Raw genomic sequence first — 22,043 nt, 5'->3', positions numbered from 1 at the left:
TGGTTGCTGCTCGTAGCGTCACAGATTCTGCAGGTGGTAAGTGTTGAATGTACCTGAGTCCAAAGGCTTGAATAAACTCTGTTAAAGCCATCCAGATTTTCTGAGAGGTTTGGACTACTTGAAAATGGATGCAATATTATTTGTCTGATTATTATTGGTATTTGTCTAGGGGTTGGGCGTTTCTTTGCAGTGGGGTTAAATATGTAAGCAGAATGAGATCTATAAAACTGTCAAGTGGAAAGCTCAGCTCTCCACAGCATAAGGCAAAATGCCAGCATGACTTAATTACAAAAATTTTATTGGTTAAATACATTCTTAATTTACAGAGGTACCATAACAAACTTACTGGACTTAACAAAGGTATATTTAGGACACTGTTAATTGTACACAGAACAAAGATGTCTTCCTGAAGATATTTTCAGAGGGTGGGTCAAACAGTATTTCGACAAATTAGACTTTTCTTGTTTTGCTAACGCACACAGGTCTAGCTATATTTCAAGGTTACAGCTGAAATTTGCTACTATATTGCAGTTAAGATTTGTGCTCCACTTCATTCCTGTTTTTTTGTACACTTTAGGAATTTCGTTATGATCTGTAGGCAGTCTCATGGTGGTGCTGGGCATTGTCTTAAGAAAACCCTCTCCTGTAAAAGCCAAGTATCTCACTTGTTTCAGTGTTCACAAAGGCGCTGTTTCAACTGCCTGCAGCAATGCGAGCAGCCCTTAGATGGCACTCGGTGCTGTGAATAGAAGGCCTTGCTGCTCTCCCTGCCCTGCCCCACAGGGAGGAGATGATTAACATACAGCAGAGTGGTCTTGTCTAGGGATAGGCACTGCCTTGAAACAGTGGAAGTTACAAAAACATTACACATTATAAAAATGGGAACGAGGAAATGGAAAGAAAAAAATATAAAAAAATCAGTTCTACTTTTAAGACTTGTATCAAAATTTTAGAAAACTGCCAGACAATAGGTAAACATCATACACTTAACTCTCACCTACCGCTATACTGATATAGTATATCTTTGGAGGGCATGGGTGTTCCTTGGATTTCTCTAGGAGATAGTGTTTTACTGGAGTAAGAAACAAGAAGTTTTAGAATCTCTTGGCAGGAAAGCTTGGGCAGTGGGTAACGTCTAAGTTTGATTCCACAGGAGTTCCAGATAGGCTTGCTGGGGATGCTAAAACTGAATAATAGCTGTACAAATAGTTTTTCCCTCCTAGAATGGCACATAATTTAGAACTGTTTTATAATGTTAATAACCTAATGGAAGTAGAAGTTCAGTTCTCAGCTCATCAAAACTTTGTGTGATCTTCATTTCCTGGTTGTGGAAATGGTATTGGTGTGGTTTTAATACACAACAGAAAAAATCAGGGGGGAAATGCCTGTGTCTGTGCAAGTTCTGTGGCCTAACTGTGACTCTGCTGAGTGAAATGGTGCCGAGGACCTCATGCCTGCTCTGCACATTCCTCAGGCTTGTTTCAGGTGAGCTGTAGTCAGTTACTGGGACTGGATGCCCATTCCCTGCTCAGGGGTTGTTCCTCAGTTCAGTTTTGGCTGTAAGCCTGCTTCTACCTGCTGTGATGGTAACCAGAGTGCAGGGCACGGGGAGCGAAGGGCAACCCTCACCAGCCTGCTTAGGCATCAATTTAGATGCACCTTGATCTCCTGTAGCAGCAGGGACTTGTTGCTGTGATGCTTAGAGCTCACACTGATAAAGCTGTAGGAAGACCAAGTCAAAACTACCTCAAGGTCACTCATGATCCTAGTTTCCAGTCTCCATTCACCACTCAACTGTTGGCCCTCCTGCAACCTGAACTGCCAGACCATGAAGAAAAGTCTTGTTGAGGGTATCTTGATACCTGGTGACCTGCGGCTCTCTGAAGTAATAACTCGTGCAAACATCTTACTGGTTTCTCTTTGTTATATAGTGCAGAAATGATGGAATACTGTCACCAATGAAAGAGTCAACTGCAGCATAACGTTTTCTATTCCAGTCTGATGGAGTTAGATGCCATTTAACTACTTTGTCAGAAGCCAAGTGTTACAAAAATTAATCTACTACCAGAAGTTCCTATAATGTGAAGCTTCCTCAGTCATGTCTGTCTTAGTTTGTCAGTCAAGCCACACTGCTACTTTTTACTTATTGCCTTGGTTAGAGCTGCTTGGAGTAACCTCTTGCCAGGCATGTTTTCCTTAATGTCTTGACAGACCATTTATGATGATGCTCAGTATAGTTGGTATGTGGTAACAAACTGGAAACTACTCCCACGTCTGCTGAAAGCTAAAACCAAGGCTGTATAATACCCTTCATGTTAAGGTTAGGAATAGTGTTACTGAAGTATGTTCCAGTGCTTGAGTGACAAATGAAATGCAGACTGAGTGAAGACTGGCTTTCCACTTTCATGACGGGAGTGGAGGGGCAAATATTTGGAATAGTGCAGCTACTCCATGGATGGGATCTGAGAAAGCTCAGTAAACGCTGTCTGTCACAACTATCCTCAGCTGGGAAAGAAGGGCATGATAATGCTTGAAGAATAGTAGGCAGTAGAAAAATCTAAACCTGTACCTGGAAAGTATTTTGGGGAAAGGGAGAAAGGTCGAAGATGATTCATACCAATTTAAACAGTACTTGTAAAAGGCAAAATACTTAAAAATCTTACTTCTGTGATCTTGTTGTATGAGCAGCTTGGGCTAAGAAAGGAAGAATACTACACAAGGATTTATTTCTGAGTTTTCCCTCTTACCAGTATTAGATTTGATACCTTTCTACTATGAAATACCAGTTATTTTTCTTGTCCTCTAAGTTATAAAACAAACAAGTGGATTCTACTGCTAGCGTGGAACTCAAGCAGTAATGAAACCTGAATATCAAATTCCATCTACATACTGAGCATTGTAATTATATATTAAAACAATTCTTTAAATTTGGATTTTAAAAAGTTTTTAAAGAAGCCCAAAGCGGTTTACTTTATGCAGACTTTGTGCAGGATAAATGTAATACCAGATAGTAAACACACTAGAATGCTATGTAAGTTAAAATGGTGTTGCACCACAATATTCCCCTAGTTGGAAACCGCTAAAAATCCTGCTTGTTTTGCTCTCAGAGCATTCATGAAACATGACTACATACACTGTCACAAAGGACTAAAATGTTCTTATTTGACTTAAAGACACTAGTATGACTGTCTAGAAAAAGTAGTGCAAAACATTGATAGTCAACACACGTTGATGCCTTTGCTGTGCCTTTAGGGTAGAAAACATTCTCTCCCACATGCAGGGAGTACAAAAAGAGGCAACACTTCATGGTGTTTTTAAAATCTGAACAAAGTTCTTAGGAAATATCCCAGACCTTCCTTGTATCTCTCCACTCATCCAGTCCTCATCTACAGATTCCAGCTCTGTTATCATATCACCTGCCTGTAAAAGAAGGAGTAATGTGAGTCAGTACAGCTTACTGTGCAATGTTAATGCATGCATAGCTGGACTTATTTAGAAGCAATTAATATCAATCAAATAGAAGAGAAGTAGGATGTGGCCAGTCTCTTCTGTTGGTTACATCTCTCGGAGATTGTATGCCAAAACCAGTTGAAGCTTCTCTTTAGGGTAAATACTCGTCTATGGGGAAAAACCTTTGGAGGGGCAAAAGAGCACTGCTGGATAACTTCCTGAGTTGCTTAAGCTCTCCAGGCAGGCAGATACACTAAAAGCTGCCTCACAGACCACTTGTTATTTGTGTGTGTTTCCCCTCTCTGTTATAAGGGTTTCTCTTCTTAAAACCCTGGAAAGATTTTTTTTTTAGTCTCAATATTTTTTAGCACTTGTAAACTTTCCCATTCTCTTTGGAAATTTTCCTTTCCCAAAAAGGAACAGCAATAATCCGAGAGCTTAGTGTGGCCATTTAAACTGCAGCTCCTGTGTTTGGTCCTTGTTCCAGTTTTCACTGTCCCGTGCCATACTCTTCATCTGAAGAACCGTTATGGCCCTGGCCCTTCTTCCAGTACCATTGTTCCCCTTTTCTGCTTTAAAGAACCATCTATCCTTTCAACATTGCATGCTGCTAATGCTAACTATTTTGCTAGTTTTAGAATATATTGTGTGTTTCAACTGATAAGACACACTTTTGGGCCTGCTTCTGAAAGTCTGCTGTTTCTCAGAAATTTGCTTTTGAGGACATGATTACTTAAATCATCACTTTGAATCTCAAGGGCACTCTGTTTCTTGTTCATGCTTAATATGATCTGGGCATCCAGCAAGTATTTAATTTTTCCCCTTGTTCGCACAGAAACTATGTATTGTGTTGCCGATTTAAGATTTTGCTGTACTTGGTGTGCCTTAGAGGCCTGGCTGCTGTAGCACTGGCACTCTCACTATTATCCTCCTTCTCACTGCTGTCTTTCTAGTCAAAAAAAGTGGCTCTGTTGACCAGATCAACTGATCAAGAAATGAATGTACTGCAAAATGAGGTTGGTTTGTCTTGTCATGTTTACTAGATCAGAGAAGTCAGAGGAATTCTGCAACTCCTCATCTTTTTTCAGTGTCTTTAATGAAGATTTTGCCAATATGAATCAGCAGTGGTAAGGGAAAAAGTGTTTTTTAGAAAGACCATTTAACAAATGTGTTAATATGTATGCATATGCTATGTGCTTCATTCTTCTTATTTCAAGCCTATTTTAAGAGTGGATGAATCTTATTTTTTAGCACTTTCAGGAGTGTAAGACCTCTTGGAAATTGGTCTAAGACAGGTACTTACTTTGAAGGAAAGCTCATCTTCGTTTTCTCCATGAAAATCATAAAGAGCTCTGGCTTTTCCTTTCTTCCCTCCCCCAGACTGTGACGGCTCTATCCTGGCTGCAGAACATGGACAAGAGAAGTTATTTGGATTGGCATGAAATAAATCTCTGTTTCTGGAGAAGTTCCCTCTCATTCTCATGTTTGTGCTACAGGGTGTCCAAATGTTATTGCTACTGCTGTAACAAATTCATTGTCCCACTGGAATAAAAAACTCCACTGACACCGGTTCATTTTACAGTACTAACAGAGTCTTTCAGTTCTGCTTTCAAGAGGATCAAATTTGACTTACTTGAACTTTCCAGTGGTGATATCTAATAAGAGCTGTCTTTTCTTTGTGCTTGAAGATGAGGCAGCACCTGTGATTTACTCCTAAAGATGGCTCAATGGTCCTGTTTTGCCTGTGCCCAAACCACACTTGAAAACATCCCAGAGTCTGTGTCACCTCCCACATTACTTACTGACTAGAACATTATATTATGAGGGGGTGATTAAAAACTTAGCTTAGCTTTAGAATATTAAAGACTGTGGTGGTGTGTGTCTTGCTAATACAGTGGAGTAGTTCGGTTCTCCCAGAACTCTGTTGTGACTGTCACAAGCCAAGGAATAATGAATTGCCATTTAGTAGGAGTACTGTACCTGAGCAGGTCTGAACAAAAACTGCTGGGAAAATCCCTTCCTTTCCATTTAGTCTTCCTCTATACCACTCCAAATCTACTTGTTCCAGTATTTGGATGTAGTCTCCCTTTTTAAAGGATAGATCGTCTTTGGTTTCTGCTGTAAAATCATGAAGCGCTTCGCACCACTGTACTGAGCATCTGTTGTTCTATTCAAGTGAACAGAGGAAATGCATTAATTTTAGAAGCGTAAATGGAGCCCAAAAGCTGATTGATAGTGCAGAAAGCAGCTGTACAGAACATGGGTGTCCTGACTTTCTCCCAAGTGTTGCTGCAGATGTACACTAGAATGGCATTTCAGCAATTACCACCACAGAATTTCATCTTGGCTCAGGCACATCCCTTTTTATCGCTGGTGGCAGGAAGAAGGATTAATAAATTCAAAATTAGATCACTGCAGCAATACTTAAAATAGACCTAACAAGAATTTTCTTAAGCATAAAGGAAAAAACTTTACTTATTTTAATTTTTCAAGCTATGAATTTAATCAGTTTAGGCCAAATGTCAGAATTCAAGATGTGACCACATAGCGTTGTGTGCTGTGGGAGTTGTGTTACATTCAGCTAATCTGGCATTATAACAGAATGTCTCTGTAAATCTATGAAACTGCTATGTAAATTCTGACCCTAACCTATGAAATTTAATTACCTGAGGAAGGGAAGAAGAAACCTCCACCTTGTTCTTCAGTGCTGCTTCTGTACCTACATAAGTAAAGCACAACTTAGAATAGCAGCAGTGACTATTCAAATCGTTAATAATGATAGGGACTTTAGATATTCAAAGTGACTATTAAGAATAGCTTCTTAAGATTTTTGATTTTTTTTTTTTAACCTGTCTTCTCTCTCTTTCTATGTCCTTCGTTCATTCACTGTTTTTCTGGAATTTTCTCCTATATGCTGCCTATATGCCTGAAGTACAAAATGTTTTCGAAGATTTTTGTAGACATATTCATACCTGTTCCAGGGAGATCTTCAATTATTTCCACAAAGTTCAAGGGGAAAATTCCAGATGTGCCTCTGAGCTCTCCTTTGGCCCATTCTTCATTTACATATTCTTTCAGGATAATAGTTTCACCTTCTGAAAAACTGAGCTCATCTTTCTGATCTCCAATGTATTCAAATCGTGCTAGACATCTTGGACCTCTGCACAAACAGAAGAGAAAATTACTTTGTTTCTTTATTATTATTACTGTCCACTTAATAATAAGGCAGTGTGGTGCAACATATCAATTGATAGTTTAATTAAAATGATAAAAGAATGCACTGAAGATAGAACAAGTGGAAAATTGGGGTCTAGCCCTGGTTCTTATCTCTGCTTTCTGAGGAGGATGAGTACGTGTAGCCGTAAATCTGCATTATATGAGAAACTGTGGTTTAAACATGTTTCAAAGCGGAGTCTGGTTGAGCCAGACACGACTTCTGCATCCCAATTCCTGGCTGTTAAGAGTATTTTGCAAAAGATCCTATTTCTCTTCCAAACAACACTAAGAAACCTTGGGTTTGGGCCATCTGTCCCATTTCATATCTTCGCCTATATCCAAGTAAGTGTCCTGATACACTTTTTTCAAGAGTTTGATTGTTTTTCGAGCTAGCATCCCATTCAGATGCAATCAAACATGGGTGGGGGGTGGGTGCTGTATATTTGTCCCAAGTACATGGAGGTTTCATAGGAAGAAGATAAAAACTATCTTCTTTGACATACTTTATTCTGTAAAATATATCCCCATAGGATATATATATGGGAAATAACTTACCTATCAAAGAAAGGAACACCAATGAATCTAATAAATTTTGCATACTTTGGTACAATACTAAAAAAAACTAATTATTTTTCCCCCCAGACTCAAATAGATTTAACAATTTAACAAACTAATAAATTAAATTTAAGAAGTTACACTAAGAAAATATTTATCAGAAATATCATGCTGAAAAAAGAGCAGTAATAGGCTTTAATTCTTTCTATAGCATCATGGAATAAAACCAGTGTAAGAAGCTTGTTTCCCACCCCTGTCCCCTACTCATATCTTTGCAAAGATGTGTCTTTTGGGACAGAGCTAGCACTTTGTGTTTCTTTCTAAGTTGCAGAAGCAGCTTTTAAAAAGAAAATTCTGGTTATGCCAAACCAAGCTTCATCAAAAGAACAAACTGAATGATCCCTCTCATACTAGGTGCTCCTGCCTCTGCCTGAATTGGGTTTAATTGCTGGAATGAATGATTATGAAATCCAATAAATCATCACTCAGAAAAAATAGCATGAAAAATTGTCTCTTCCCCACAGATATTAGTACAAGTTGTTTGAAAACCAGAAATCAAAGTGCTGGAAATACACTTGATAATTTGATCTGCGGAACTTCAGATTCACCTGTACAGCTATACACTTAAGATGGATGGATAGACAGATAGATAGATTTATCTCTTTACATCTATATTCTGTCCCATTTTATCTTGTTCTTTCAAATGAGTAGGAGCCCTACCATGTTGCATCTTATAAGGATACTGGAAGAAAGGAGCAAGGCCTGGAGCAAAGTGAGGAATGTACAGTGCTGCTGAAGTTAATCAGATTGCTTCATGTTTCCGTAACCAACTTTCATGAAAGTGAGGTTTTAGGCTTTTTTCACCTAAATATGAGTCTTATTAAAACACCATAAATACTCATTTTTTTAAAACATATATTTTAATTTTCAAAATATATTTTGGTGAATAAATTGTTGACTATATTAACCTTAGTGCTGATAGCACCTGCTTCACAGTTGATCTTTCTTTTTACTTCCTTGTAAATCAACATGAGAAAGAAAATAAGATTTATCGGACTCACTTAATACATCGTGATGAAGAGGGTATTTTTTTCCTGTTGGCTTCTTCTGGAACATCAATCTAATAAGACAACAAAGTAAGTTAAATCTTCCATTTCAAACTAATGGGAACATAACCACAATAAACTTGAAACTGGATAAAATAATCTGTTTTTCAGATGTGTGACACTCTGTAGTCATTGGCACACTCTGATATGTGACCATAATAATGTAAATTATGGGGGGTTTATGCCTGATTTCTCATTTCTAATCTTATGCAAACAAGAAGCAATATTTAATGTTTTCTTTTATGAAGCTGGTTTATTGTTTCTACTTGTGGCATGACTGATAGAATATGTGATTGGATGCTACTACATGTTATTGTATTTAGTTCCCAACTTTCAACTGGTAAGTGCTCTCTATTATTTACTAGCACAGTATATCACAATAGACAAAATTATTGTTTACACTTATCCTTTCTATGCTCTGGTAGCCAGCTGTCCTCCAAACAAAAATGCATCTCACAAATCTCCCTTGAATTGGAGAAACACAACTTAGAAAATCAATACACAGATATATCAAACAGACAACATTCAAGTCCTTTATCATAAGAAAATTTCAATTGTGTTTTTGGTGTGACATGAAGGATGATCTGTAAGATGTGTAAGACTACAAGCCTAGAGACTCTGGCGAGGAGCTTTGGTTTACAGCTCACTATTGTATCAGCCAGTTCCCATAAAATCAACAAGAATGTTTCATTAGCTTATGTGAAGGACTGGAGGAAATTTAACACACTTAATCTTTGCAGTGCTCTTGCTAGAGGGGCTGGTATCTGTGGTGCTCTGAAGATTCCATGGGAAGTAGTAACTATGTATTATTGTTCGGTGTCCAGGCCTAACCTACTACCCAGCTCAATATTGTAAACCACACTGTAGCACATTGTACAGAGACTTTGTATCAAGATTAAATCTGACATGAATTAAGAGGAGAATTCACTCAAGCAAATTGGCCTCATGTACTGCACTGTCTTTAAAAAAAATAAAAATATTCTGAAACAAAAGATTTTTACCCTCAAAGGGTAACCACCTTTTACAACTTAGATAGACATTTGAAATGCATCTTCCCTAGCTTTTATATACTTGTATCTGTCCGTATCAATGCTGAATTTGACCTCAAATACTCATTCCAGTGCTTTAACATAAAACCTTTTCTCTGTTAGCCATCAGTAGGAGCAAGAGCTTTCAAATTAAATTGTTGGTTTGTGTAGAAGCAACAAATCAATTTAGCTAACAAATCTTTCTCATGAAAGTGAATCGAGCATGGATCTATTACTACTGAGTTTAGTTTTTATTCTTCAGCACTTCTCACATCAATTTTTCTCTAAGAACACCACTACAAACCAGACAGACAGCCTATACTTCCTGATGTTTACCAAATCCTTGGTATTGCCCATGTGGCAGCAGTGCTCATCTCTGCCAGCTGTCCCGGCTCCACATAGACACTTGACTGTGTCTTTAATGTCTTTAATGCCAGGCCATGCACCTCCACAGCATCCTGGTGTCAGTCTGGCATTCCTCCATGTCCATATGGCCAGTGTGGATAGCCCAATGCCCTTTCCAATGCCACAAAATGGACCTCAATCTCAGACTCTGGCTTGCAAAAGGTTTGACCCAGCATTTGACACAGAGAACCATATTGTATCTCTTTTAAAGAGAAGGCATTCAATTAATAGCTACTAGGCTCCCAAAACAGCACCTGTTCTTGCCTTCCTTTTACTGTCAAGTGTCACATTCAGTAACAGGATTGCTTTAAGCTGCTCATTTGCAACAACACAATCTCCTTGCACTGTGCCAGCATAACCATTTGTGCAGCCACTTAGTAAGCCACTTAGGCAAATTGCTCCTGCTGGAAAAAACAATATTCTAGGAAGAAAAAAACAAACATGTTTTGTTGGGCCAAATTGCTGCCCTGACCTATTTCACTGCATGGCTATAAAAGTGGTGATTCCAGTGCAGTTCAAGGGACAAGAAAATGAGAGAAGCTGGGGACTGGGGGGAAGGCACAAAAAGCAACCATCTTACCAAGTGTTGATTCTTACAGGCAGCTGTCAAAAAATAATCTGCTCTGAAGATCCTGAGAAACTACCCAAGTTAATAAAGAGAATCTGATAAGGGCAATAATTTTCTCACTTGGCTTTAAAATAAGAGCAAAATATTCCCCATAACAGAAGCTGGTCGTGCCAAATCAAGTATCTTTCTAATACCACACAAACAAGTTGATATGTTTTCTCTACTGCCAGTGGGATAAGAGATTATCTAAATACAGAATGGAGTTAAACACACAGGAGACTTAGTAAAATAGAGCCAGAAAAAAATGCAATAGGATCTATGTAGCAGTGTATATAAAGCCTACGTACAACTACTTTAACAAAGTTGGCTGGAAATATCCCTGTGCAATTCCCACATTTTCCTCTGTACCACTCAGTATCGATCTTCTCCAAAAGACAAATGATGTCTCCAGAATGAAGGTCCAAGTCATCAGGATGCTCTGTAAGACAACATCATTTCAGTTAACAGTATTTGCCACACTCACTGATTTTCTCTAAGTAAAACCTTCTTAATATAAATACCACAGACAATAACAGAATGAGTTTTCAAAAAGTCTTAATTATACTTGATAAACCAGTGAGCTTTAACTGAAAGATTTGGCCCATCTACAGCTAAACCCATTGATTTGAACAACTCTATAGGCAGACGCTGTAGACTGAGCTTCCACACCATTTTTAAGCTCTAATTCCTAAGAAAATTCCCATTTGAAAGTCTTGAAGTAAAACAAGCTTCTAGAATATTCATATTTACTTACCTGCAGGAAAATCATGCAGGACTACAGCATGAGGTGCACTTGTGTCAGAAACTTTTGGAGGGTGGTTTGAATCCTGAAACCAACAAAATAAATCCAAGTAGTTCATAAATCATGGAACATACTAACAGTATGTACTCCAAAAGTAATGTTCTGACTCTGGACACAATTTTGTCCTGGTATTGGAGAAATACCCTTGGAGGCAGGGGTTACTGGTCACATAGCTATGGGTCTGAATTCTGTATGCCTTTTGCCTGTGTAAACCAGAATACATTTCACCAAAATCTACTTTAGAGCCAGTAAAAGGAAGCGAAGGCATGTAACTTTCCCAGTACAAACAAAGCCTCAGCTATCTCTGTGGGTCAGAAATCTGGACCACTGATAGCAACACTCATTGCAAGGGCTGTGGCCAAATTTTGCACTGGTGCTTGATACTTTGTGCCACCAGGCACTCTTTCTTGCTGGAGTGAAGACCCAACCCAACTCTCCCCAGCACATTCAGCAGGGGCAGCACATCTGCTGATTAACAAGCATTTTAGAGGGGCAAGGAAGCCACTTTACACGAAGGTAACACTGAGGGGAGCTGACAATTTCATTGTGGGGTCTTTATACAGGGAAATTATATTCAAAATGCTGAGTCTTCTTCTCTATCCCACCCACTAGGAATTTTTCAACTGTACTGATGACAATCACAGTGTGTGAATTACATTTGAAGTAATTCATTGTGTGCAAAAATCCCAACAAAAAAAGCCCAACGTGGACAAAGATAAGGGCAGAGTAATATGAATTACAACAGATAACAAGAGATTGCATAGAAATCTGCTTCAGCCATGTAGGTTTCTGATAATAGTCAAAAAGGCTGCTCCTGGCTATAATTTACACTAGCTGTTTAATATTAATGCAGCATGCCCTAAAACCAAGTAAGGATCTATAGAAGCAGAGAGGAAAATACTTTCAAGTCTGTATGTCAAAGCCAATTCACTGATATATCATGTACAGCACTTCATAAAACTACTCGCTTATCTTTTGCTCACTTCTCAGATACTCAGCCAAGGGAGTGATTATTTTCCTGTGAGACACAGGAACTTTACCAGTTTCCTCTCCCTTCTGGCACTCCAAGTAATTACTGTTGCTCTGCTCCATAAGCAGCATGTTCCTGTGCTATAAGGCAAATCGCCATTATTGGGTTTTGTTTTGGCAGTAGTTTTGTTTGGATTAAAGAATAACAAGGATTTAATAGATCAGTATTACATTTCTCAGTGTAACCTTTAAAGACTAAAGCATTTGATACTTTAATACAACAGGAGTCTTGCTCATTAAATATTTACCAGCAGAAAAAAGTGCCTTACCTTACAGGATGGTTCTCCTGTGTTCCTGGGAAGACAATCTTCCTTGGCAACTCCATGAGGCACAGGTAGCTAGAACAGAAACAGAGACAAATGTAAAAGTTTTTTTCACTTCTAAGTACCTCAAATTCCCACTGCAAGTGAAAATAGAACTATTCAGACCACCTAATACAGGTAACTGATTTAGGAGTCCAGTGGAAGAGGACAGGCTCCTTTTGGAAGGCATTCAGATAGACTGCTAGTGATATGAACTGCCACTTTGAGAAACCCAGGTGGTGTCATCCACTTTAAAAGTGTCTTAGACACCCATTTGGTCTCATACCATATGGTACAAGATATTCAGAAAGACATCAGATGTAGAAGTGTAATCATTTGTCATGGAGGGCACTGAAAAAACAACCTGAGGGGACAATTTCCTTGACAGTAATATTTGGGGGTAGAGAATTACTAGTGATCTTCTACTGAAATAAAAAATACAGAAATCTAAGTAAAAGATCAAAAAGAAGGCAACAGGAAGTTTCCACTTTATGCGGAATATTGATGTTGTTCATGTTAATGGCTGGGTGGCTTCTTTTTTTGACAACAGCATTGGTTCAAGCAGTTACACCAGCTCTATCACTGACCAGTTTCAAGTATCTGAGGAAAGACTTTCTCCTTTTTTTATCTGTAATGCTGATCTATTTGTATTTAATATTCCCTAATAACACATATAATACCAAAAAGAAACATTTTTATAATGAAAAGGGATGGCATCAATAGGATGAAAATGTAAGATTAGCAATGTTACATTTCTCACTCTTTACAGGTTTTTTTAAGCAAAGTCAACTACTTTTTAAGTTCTAATGTCTCCAAATTTTCTTAAGCATTTTCATATATATGGATAAACCCAACATACAAATGCAATTATTTAGCATCATTTTATGTGCTGTAAGAGAAGTCAGAACTGATGACTATACAAAGAACCCCCAAAACCCAAAAGCTATGCATTACAAGATATATATAATATAAATTGTATATATACACAAAAATACACCACATATATCTATACTTGGCACTTATATATTGCTTTCTCCAGTATTACCTTACAGGACTTATTACTATTTATCTATTGGTATTTTCTAAAGAAGATTATGCTGATACATGCACTTTGAATGACACAGCATAGTAATATCTTTTTCACTACTATTTTAACCAGCACTGTTTTATAAAAACAACTGTCTCAGATAGAATATCTCAGCTCTCACCATGTATTTATTGTAGAGAGGATGACCCGGTTTAGGTCTAGGAGGTAATGCTGGATCTGGATTTTTAAAGAGTGCACTTTTTGTTCTCTTGGGTCCCAATCTGAATTTGCTGTTTTTTTTATCAGAACCAATGTCAGAACCAGATCGTGAAAGAGCATCCTTTTGGGAGGAGGCCTTGGTTGCGGAGAGTTTTGGTGGAGGTGGCCTTCCAGGAGCACCTTTAGGTGGGGGAGGTCGAGGTGGTATAATTTTTCCATCCACAGGCCTAAAAATTGTGCAAACCATCAGAGAAAATATGCATATTAATAAGCTTGACACCTCATCCTCTACCACTGCCCTATCTAGAGAGTATGCAGCAAGGAAACCTGATTCATGACAACCTGGGCTGCAGAGTATGTAGCATCTGAAGCTTTCCAGGAACGCATGAGCTCTTTCAGCTACTGGGACTGTATGATCACATCCTTAGACAGATCCTTTGACTACGCATTTCCAAGTCTGCTCACCACTTTTGCTTATCAACAGCCTGCCAGCTTGCATGGGAGCCCACTATGTAAGCTGGATTTCTTTTAGCAATAGAAAGAGCTTTGTCTGAAGCTGCTGCAGGATGTTCTGCTATTGAGAGTTTTTGGGAAAACTGGTCTTCAGGATCAGCCTAGCTCATTCCCTGGGTTATCACTTCCCTAAAGTGACTTTTGGTCCTCTGCAGAAACTCATGATATATGACACCACTTTGGACACAACAGATAGAAGAATTTACCATTTTTATGCAACAGAAAGAACACTGGTGAAAATACTCAAGTTCTCTGACATTTGGAGGTAACACATTCTCATTAATGTACCAGTAGTTTAGAAAACAAAATCAGAGACTAGCAAGTGACAGTAGTAATTTTCTTTTTTAAATTAAAAATGTAAAAAAACCCCCTTACTAAGCATTGATTAAACAAAGCTGCCTATACAGTACACATGACTCATGATTTTTAGAATCAAAGAGTGTGGCCAAATCAATAAATTACTAATTAAAAATCACCTCTGCTCTAAACGAGAACTACGTACATAAAATTTAGGTATTCTGTTAATAAGAACCCTGGCACTACCACTATTCCAAAAAGCCAGTATTATTTGATTGTTATGGGAAAATCTTCAGCCAGTTACTGCAAGTTTCTGCTACAACTGTTTCTCTTTTTTCATATAAAGTATCTCAGCAAGGTCTGCAAAAATTATCAACCTCAACAAATGTGCATTAGTGGATCTTTGAAGTATCATTCTAACACATTTTGTGAGTGTCATCCACCACTTGAGAACATATTAGTGCTCTACTAATGCTCCTTATAAGAGTTCTCTATTACTAGTTGAGTATGGATTAATTTTTAAATTTAAAAAAAAAATTCCACTTCTGTTCAACTTCCACCTCTCTCCTTTCTTGGCCTCATCCTAAACTGAACATTTTTAATATTGACAAAAAGGGAAATTCCAAGTTAGACTGCACTGAATCTGTAAACAGATCAACCCATACATTTGTAAGGCAACTCAACTAAACAAGAAGACCCTAACAAACAATTCAGCAAATTATTACTGCTTACTTAAAAAAAAAATTTAAAAAATCCATTTGAGCAGAAGAGTGAGAGGACAAAAAGTTTATTGCAGTTCCAGAGATCCTCATAATAATCAGGAACGTTGTTATGCTAAACTGAATGTGGGGAAATAACACCATAAGGTGTTCTCTTGTGCGTACAACCACATTCTTTCACATTAATGAATACTTATCATTAATGACAGACTCAGTTCAATAACAGAAAGATTCTCTTATACTGATACATCAGAGTAAACTGTTGTGTTTAAACCCACAGATTCAGAATGCAAATGCTGAGATAGCCACAGTAGGCTGGCTAGCCAATGCCGTATCTCCCTCCCCTCTGTCTCTGGCACTGAGTGGACATGAATTTAAGGTGGGTTCAGCAAGTTTTGCCTCTGCAGACCTTTTTTCTTGTTGGTTCAGAAGAATAAAAAAACCCCAAGGTTATCACTGATCCTGCACCTTCACAGGTGTTTTAGGTCTGAACTGAACTGTATAAACTAGTCAGTGCTTCTGGGAAGCTGCTGGCCCAGTATCTGCCATTTCCAGGGTGGCAGCATCTGCCACCTCCATTCCTTCACCGCTCAAACCCTTGCCAAGTGCAAGTGCTGTGGGTGAAAAGGTTAAAGATGTAGAAAGGAATGACTGTCAGCATCCACTGTATATTAGCTGAAAAGTCAAACAGCTGTCCTATAATCTCCCTGCTCATATCACTAATGTATAAACAAGTATCAATCAGCTAGCAATTTGGTCCTGCCTGTTTATTAGTAAGCATACTACCTAGCCAAGACTACAGAGTTATGACTAAAAATTGGTAGTGCCTACTTTGAGACTAACTAGATAAATTAATTCAGAAACACATTCAGAAACTTTTAAGTGAGTCTCTGAAGAACTGCACTTACCTTGGGGGTAGTACAGGTTCTAGTTGAGGCACTCCACCCTGTTCTGAATGATTCAACTCCTAAAATGATTCAAAAGAAAAAAGATATTTCTTTAAGCCTAAGGGAAAAAACCCCATAACAGATCTTGGTAAAATTATATATTTCTTATATTAAATTATATCCCACAGACATGAAAAACAAGAGTTTCTGGAGGTCTGGGAGTAAAGTAATAAGTATTATGGTATGTTCTAGCCTTTTAAGGTGTTGTTGGACATAGAGGGAGATGTAAATAACCTGGTTTACTACCTGAAACACAGATTAAATTGTGCATTAGGTATGACCCAGCCCTCTTTTCCTACTGCACGGCAGTAAGGGCGTAAGAGTCAAATAGAGGAGTCATACAAATGTACCACTACACGGCCCATAGGATTTCACATTATCAATTTTTATTTAACTTTGACACATGCAAGAGACTTTGAGCAGTCTTTAAGACACTTTGAGCAGTCTTAAAGCAGAAAACATGACATTAATGCAACTCACACAGGACAGTGTCTCTTGGAAATAACATTAGCTCCCATTAAAGAAGGCATCTAAATATGTTTCCTAAAGATCTAACAGATAAACCCCAGTGAATCTTGCTTTGGCAAATTAAGGCATCACTCCTTCCAGGTGCCCATGCTAGCCCTGCCAGAGATTACTACCCTACAGCAGTCAGGAGAGGGGGGACATGTGCCATGTCTGAAGGGCTTGGACCACACCGATGGACTAACAAGTGAACATCCTTACTGCCTCCTGCTGTTCGTGTTCATCCCAGCGCCAGAAAATTCTGCCAGCTTCACTGAACAAGCACAGCTGCTTCTGGCACAGTGTGGTAAATCAGAGTGCTGAATCTGGGTTCAAAAGGATCCTTTCTGAACCAGTAGTTTGAAATAGGTCTGAACAGTCTTGTTTATTTAATTCGGTGCTTGAATGTGCTTGAAACTCATAAACAACTTTTGTGACTTTTCTCACCTAGAAAATACTTAGATGTATTTTGTGACAAAATTTGACCCTTGACTGAATCCCCAAATTATTGTCCTGATTAAACAATCCTGATTAGAAAGAAAACAACCTGCCACTTTCAGATGAACTTGTTATTCTCATATCCAAAATTTTCCTCTTCTGTATGAAATGGAAGAAATCTGTGCCAACTGCTACTTATGGTCAACAATTTTTACTGTTGCCGTTTGATCACTTCCACCAACAAACAATACTAGTTTTAGGAGCACAGTTCTTATCTTTCCACAGATAAGATTTAAGTGTTTCAGCAGATTCAATGCAATCTTTTTCTTAAAAACATCCTCTGAAGCTTATACATGCCCATCATAATAACCTGAATGACATTGTAAAAGTTTTGGAGTTGTACTGCATAAAATGTTATTTAATGTCTTGTATTGGAAATTATTTTTTCAGCATTATCCAGAAAAGATGGGACCTCACTGAATAGCCTTTTCAATTGTGACATTTAAAAACCCTTTACCTTAATAGCAGAGGTAGGTACAAAGGCATTTGTTGGTAGCTGTCCAGCTAGTGAGGGCTTTTGATTTGATTTTTTACTGCCTGTGGTTTCCACACGATTCTCTGACACTCTTGCCATCACAAAACTCAGTATTAGAAAATTTTACTGTCATTTTCTAGTTTATTTTAATTCATTTTTGTAAATCTGTGTCAAATGGCACGTAGGATACGCAGCTACAATGTCCACCACTACTGTGTAGGTGCTCAGGAGTGAGGAGCAGAGCCTTACTTTCCAAAGTAGGTGGTTCAACTGAGTAGAAACAACTAGAAGAGCTGAAAAAAAGCAAGCTTCATTCTTCTACAGAAAAGTTTCCTCTGCCTGGAAATTAGCACAGACATTAAGAGGTTGTGTGTATGGAGGCAAAAAAAAATAGATTTCTAAAGGACTTTGACAACATTTCACTATGTAAATCCCAATGGACTTTGAACCACTTTGCAGTGCTTTTGAAATTAAGTTGTAGAATATCCTGATTCCAGATGATAAATACAGAAAATTGAAGATAGATGTGATCAAAGTTCAGTAAAATCACCTAAGTGCTTTTCAGAACTGACAGCAGTCTAAATTACCTAATTAAATTAGAGAACATAATTAAAAGAAAAAAAGCCTCAGATTTTTGAGTAGTCCTTTTCATCTTTTGGTCCTTCAAATAACTTACTTCACAAATGTTTGAGAGTCACAAGAGATCTGTTAACCACAACACACAAAGCTGTAATACAGGAAAACAGTTCTAACTTACCCCTTTTTTCACTAGGTCACCACTGTTGGGTTTTCTCACTGTGATATCGGATGTGTTCCCAATAGGCTTTTCAGCAGGAAGTGGTGGAGGACTATGTGGGATGTCATTTAAAGCTGCAAAAAGGCCCAAAGTTCCCAAATGAAATTCAAATTAATAGCTTCTTTACATGGACCAACAATAGACAAAATAGGGCATTTTTTTGTGAATGCAACTTCCTTCCTCAAAGCCAGAGCAGCCAATAGGAAGAACCACTTAAAGACTAGCGAAGAGAAAAAGGACATGAAGCAAACATTGCAACTCTGAGGCTGAATTCAGGAGTACTTCCCACCTTGCATAACAGATCTTCACTTTACTCCCAGGACACCAGCAAGTTATTCTTGAGTTTCAGGGTTTCAGCTGCAAAACTCATTGATATAATATTAGATGAGTAGAAGAGTTTCTACCCCTGGGAATGTCAGACTCATTACTGGATACCCCTGAAACACCATCACCATCTCTCAGCCACATTTCTAAACTGGCTCACTTTTTTTCAGCTGTCAGCTCCTGGAATATCCTTCAGGCTGGAAAACAGCTGAGGGTTATTTCAAGTAACCCTGAAAGATCAGGAGACTTGGATGGAAGAATCTCCAGAAAGGTAAAGGCAAGAAAATAAAGCGTTGCCTGCTACAAAATTCAGGGTAACAGAAAATAGAGACAGAAGCTCCCGGGCAGTCTTTAAGGAGCTAAGCAAATTTAGGACATGGAAGAGGAAACAGTACAGCTCTTACTAGGAAAGAGTGATGATATCCTCGGTCTCTATCAAGAATACAAAACTCTGGTAATTATATGACATTTGCTTTGAATGTCTCTGCCATTGAAACCTGGGAAGCACTTGGACAAGTTTTACCAAACATTTTGTCTTTATATATTGGAACCTTGTCATCTACTTTACAATGTGTTTGTATACCAAGAAAATTCATTTAACAGAATGAATTTCAGACACTTAAGCTCTTCTGAATTCTTGCTGGATTTGGAGTTAAGTAAAAATATGTGTAGACAGCCCGGACATTTATAGAGTGATGACAAAAAAGAACAGAGATGCTGTCCAAAAGAAAACTTTCAGTCGCTCATTCCATGAAAAACACTCTCCACAAAGAAACAATCCATAGGAAGGAGAAGTGCTGTTTATTTTTAACACCTCTGTTGCATTACTATGATGTAAATCACCGCTGTGATATTTAAAAATTCATCAGTTCAAGGATAAATCCCTGATTCTTAGGAGCAGATCATAGTTACTATGTTGGTAGTGACCAAGCATGGGGGAAAAAAGTTAGGAAGTTCATCACTCTTCTAAGCTAGTGTGATGGATGAAAAATAAAAAATACCTGACAGTAATTGCAAAAGAAATCTTCTCTTATCACATCTTATTGACATATAAAAAGCATGACACATTTATTTATCCACTTCAAATCTTGCTATATACACAGATGTCCTGATTTTCTCTCCCTTACTCTTCATAAGACAAAATTAAAGGAACTAAAGGAAGATAAAAAACCTGAACAACTAGATGGCAGGTGTTCTTTTCAGTGATTTCTAAGTGTAATAACTGAAGTGGAAGTTTAATGCTTCCTTTCTAATCAGATCTCAACAAAAATGCTAATGCTAATTGAATACTTTACTGGAGTTCAAATTCCTAAGCATGCAACTCTGTCTCCTTTTTGGTAGTGCTGGATGGGTGGCTTTGTTGTTGTTGTTGATTGGAGTTTTTTTTGGCATTTTTTGTTTGTTTGTTTATTGGAGTTTTTCTTTTTGGTTTGTGCTGGTTCCTGACAGAATTTATCTCCCTCAATATGGTGAAAGACCCCCTGTACTGAGATTATGTGGCCCTTTTACAATGTAAATCCTACTATATCCATGTTATACCTTGATCCAGTTTTAGTTTTCCCATTTTTTAACTTTTAACAGCTTACATTTCTGCAGCAGCTCCTATCTGACAAAAAACTACTCTGCTTTCTTGGAATCTGCTTCTGTTCCTCCATATCCCATTAATCTTCCAGCCACAGACTCCCATAAAGCAGTCCTTCACACCCTCCTGATATTTGTAGCTAAGAACAGGATGACAGGCAGTCTTCTCTGGAAAGCTCAATTACCACTAGAGAGCAGCAAGGGACCAGTTATTTACAAGTTCAAAAGAGAATTGTCTCAGACAAAAAAAGAAAAGAAAATGAAAAAAATTGTCAGGTGGTTGGTTGCAGTTTGTTTGGTTTTGGATTTTTTGTAATGGAAATTACAATTTCTTTATGGAGAAGAACTGTGTCAGGGGTTCTTCACAGTAGTTCATAAACATGTTCTTCTAACTGAAAAAACCTTTTTATTTACAATCAGATATTAACAGAAAGACTTTTCCTCACAGCTTTATCTTCAGTCTTTCTGCATTTTTAATCATTATCACTGCATTTCTCAGATATGCAGGGGACAACAAAATGTAGTATTTTAGCACTGGGTTGGTGACAGGGGGAGATGGAAACTTGGGAAATAATGAAAGTATCAGGAGAAAAGCCACCTGGACATACTGTTGCTACAAGTTGACTGTACACATACTCAGTGCAGCAAAACACGATTTTGAAATATGAGTTTTAAGAGTTATCTTCTGACATTTCTCCCTAAGCTCTGAGGATACAACATCAGGCTAAACCGAAACAAGCATATACTCCAGTGTATAAAGATCAACACAAAGATCTTGTGGCTCCTAGGAAGCTTGGGAGCAGCATTAAAATAACATCAGCTGAGGTCAGAGCCAAAATCAATTTGGCCAATCAGCTCCGTGATAAGGTTTAGCTGACAAAACAAGCTTGCTTCTGCTGGAAGGGTCTCCTCCAGATCTACCCTGCCAGTGTTTAGATCCGCCTCACGCACACTCTTTCCCCTTTGATATGCATTAGCCCCATAAGATTTGAGACATCAGACTCAGTGCAATGGAGGGAGCCAGAGGAGATAGCTGGGAGGCATGGAGAGTGGAACATGAGCCTCATCTATTTTTCCCTCCCACCACAGCCTTTAGGTTGGCTCCTCTGTCTTGTCAAACTGTACCATGGGATTCCTCTGGCAGCTAATACAGCTAGTAAACAGCAAATCAATTAATAAACATTGAGTTCCAGGTGAAATTATTTTCTAACACATTTCTCAAACAATTTGAGAGAAGAACTTACGTTTCCCGGGTTTAGCTGGGATTCGGATCACAGTGGGTTTCCGAGCTAAAGCTGATTGAGCCGGATGTTCCTTTGCAGTTTCACTTTTGGTGAGGAACTGAAATGGATCTAAAAGGGGAAAAAAACCCTCCACATATTTAATATTTATTTGTTGAACACCTATCTCACCAAGTATTGCTTTCATTATTAAGGATATTTACACTTCACACCCAAGATAGTAATAAAAAAAAAATAAATTAGGCTGATGCAACTAGTGTACTCAGCAATTTGTACACAACATGTCTTCTTTGTACATCTGCATTCATAGCTGACTTAACACAGACATGCTCCAGATACCTTCTGGGATTATATAAGCCACTCAACAAGAGAAACTGCATTGCTTGGCAATAGGGACCCGAA

At 38.2% G+C, this 22,043-nt stretch overlaps 1 protein-coding gene across 4 annotated transcripts in view; it reads right to left on the bottom strand.

Annotated features, from left to right (window-relative positions):
- Positions 1–277: 277 nt before the first annotated feature.
- Positions 278–22,043, bottom strand: part of SH3D19 (SH3 domain containing 19) — an 87,290-nt gene continuing 65,524 nt past the window's right edge. For all 4 annotated transcript variants that reach the window (XM_027676934.1, XM_027676935.1, XM_027676936.1 and 1 more), the window contains 13 exons: positions 21,645–21,752; positions 18,457–18,569; positions 16,184–16,242; positions 13,709–13,973; positions 12,468–12,536; positions 11,122–11,194; positions 10,676–10,806; positions 8,283–8,341; positions 6,423–6,610; positions 6,117–6,169; positions 5,431–5,617; positions 4,754–4,851; positions 278–3,420 (listed from right to left, as the gene is read on the bottom strand). In XM_027676934.1, the coding sequence (XP_027532735.1) occupies positions 3,304–3,420; positions 4,754–4,851; positions 5,431–5,617; positions 6,117–6,169; positions 6,423–6,610; positions 8,283–8,341; positions 10,676–10,806; positions 11,122–11,194; positions 12,468–12,536; positions 13,709–13,973; positions 16,184–16,242; positions 18,457–18,569; positions 21,645–21,752 (1,520 nt within the window). In that variant the 3' untranslated portion in view covers positions 278–3,303. The remainder of the gene's footprint in view (positions 3,421–4,753; positions 4,852–5,430; positions 5,618–6,116; positions 6,170–6,422; positions 6,611–8,282; positions 8,342–10,675; positions 10,807–11,121; positions 11,195–12,467; positions 12,537–13,708; positions 13,974–16,183; positions 16,243–18,456; positions 18,570–21,644; positions 21,753–22,043) is intronic.

This window comes from Neopelma chrysocephalum, unplaced genomic scaffold, assembly GCF_003984885.1.
Source record: "Neopelma chrysocephalum unplaced genomic scaffold, ASM398488v2 Primary Assembly neopelma1_42b, whole genome shotgun sequence".
NCBI lineage: Eukaryota > Metazoa > Chordata > Aves > Passeriformes > Pipridae > Neopelma > Neopelma chrysocephalum.
Note: the sequence above shows the minus strand (reverse complement) of the source record. Positions and strands in the feature narration are given on the sequence as shown.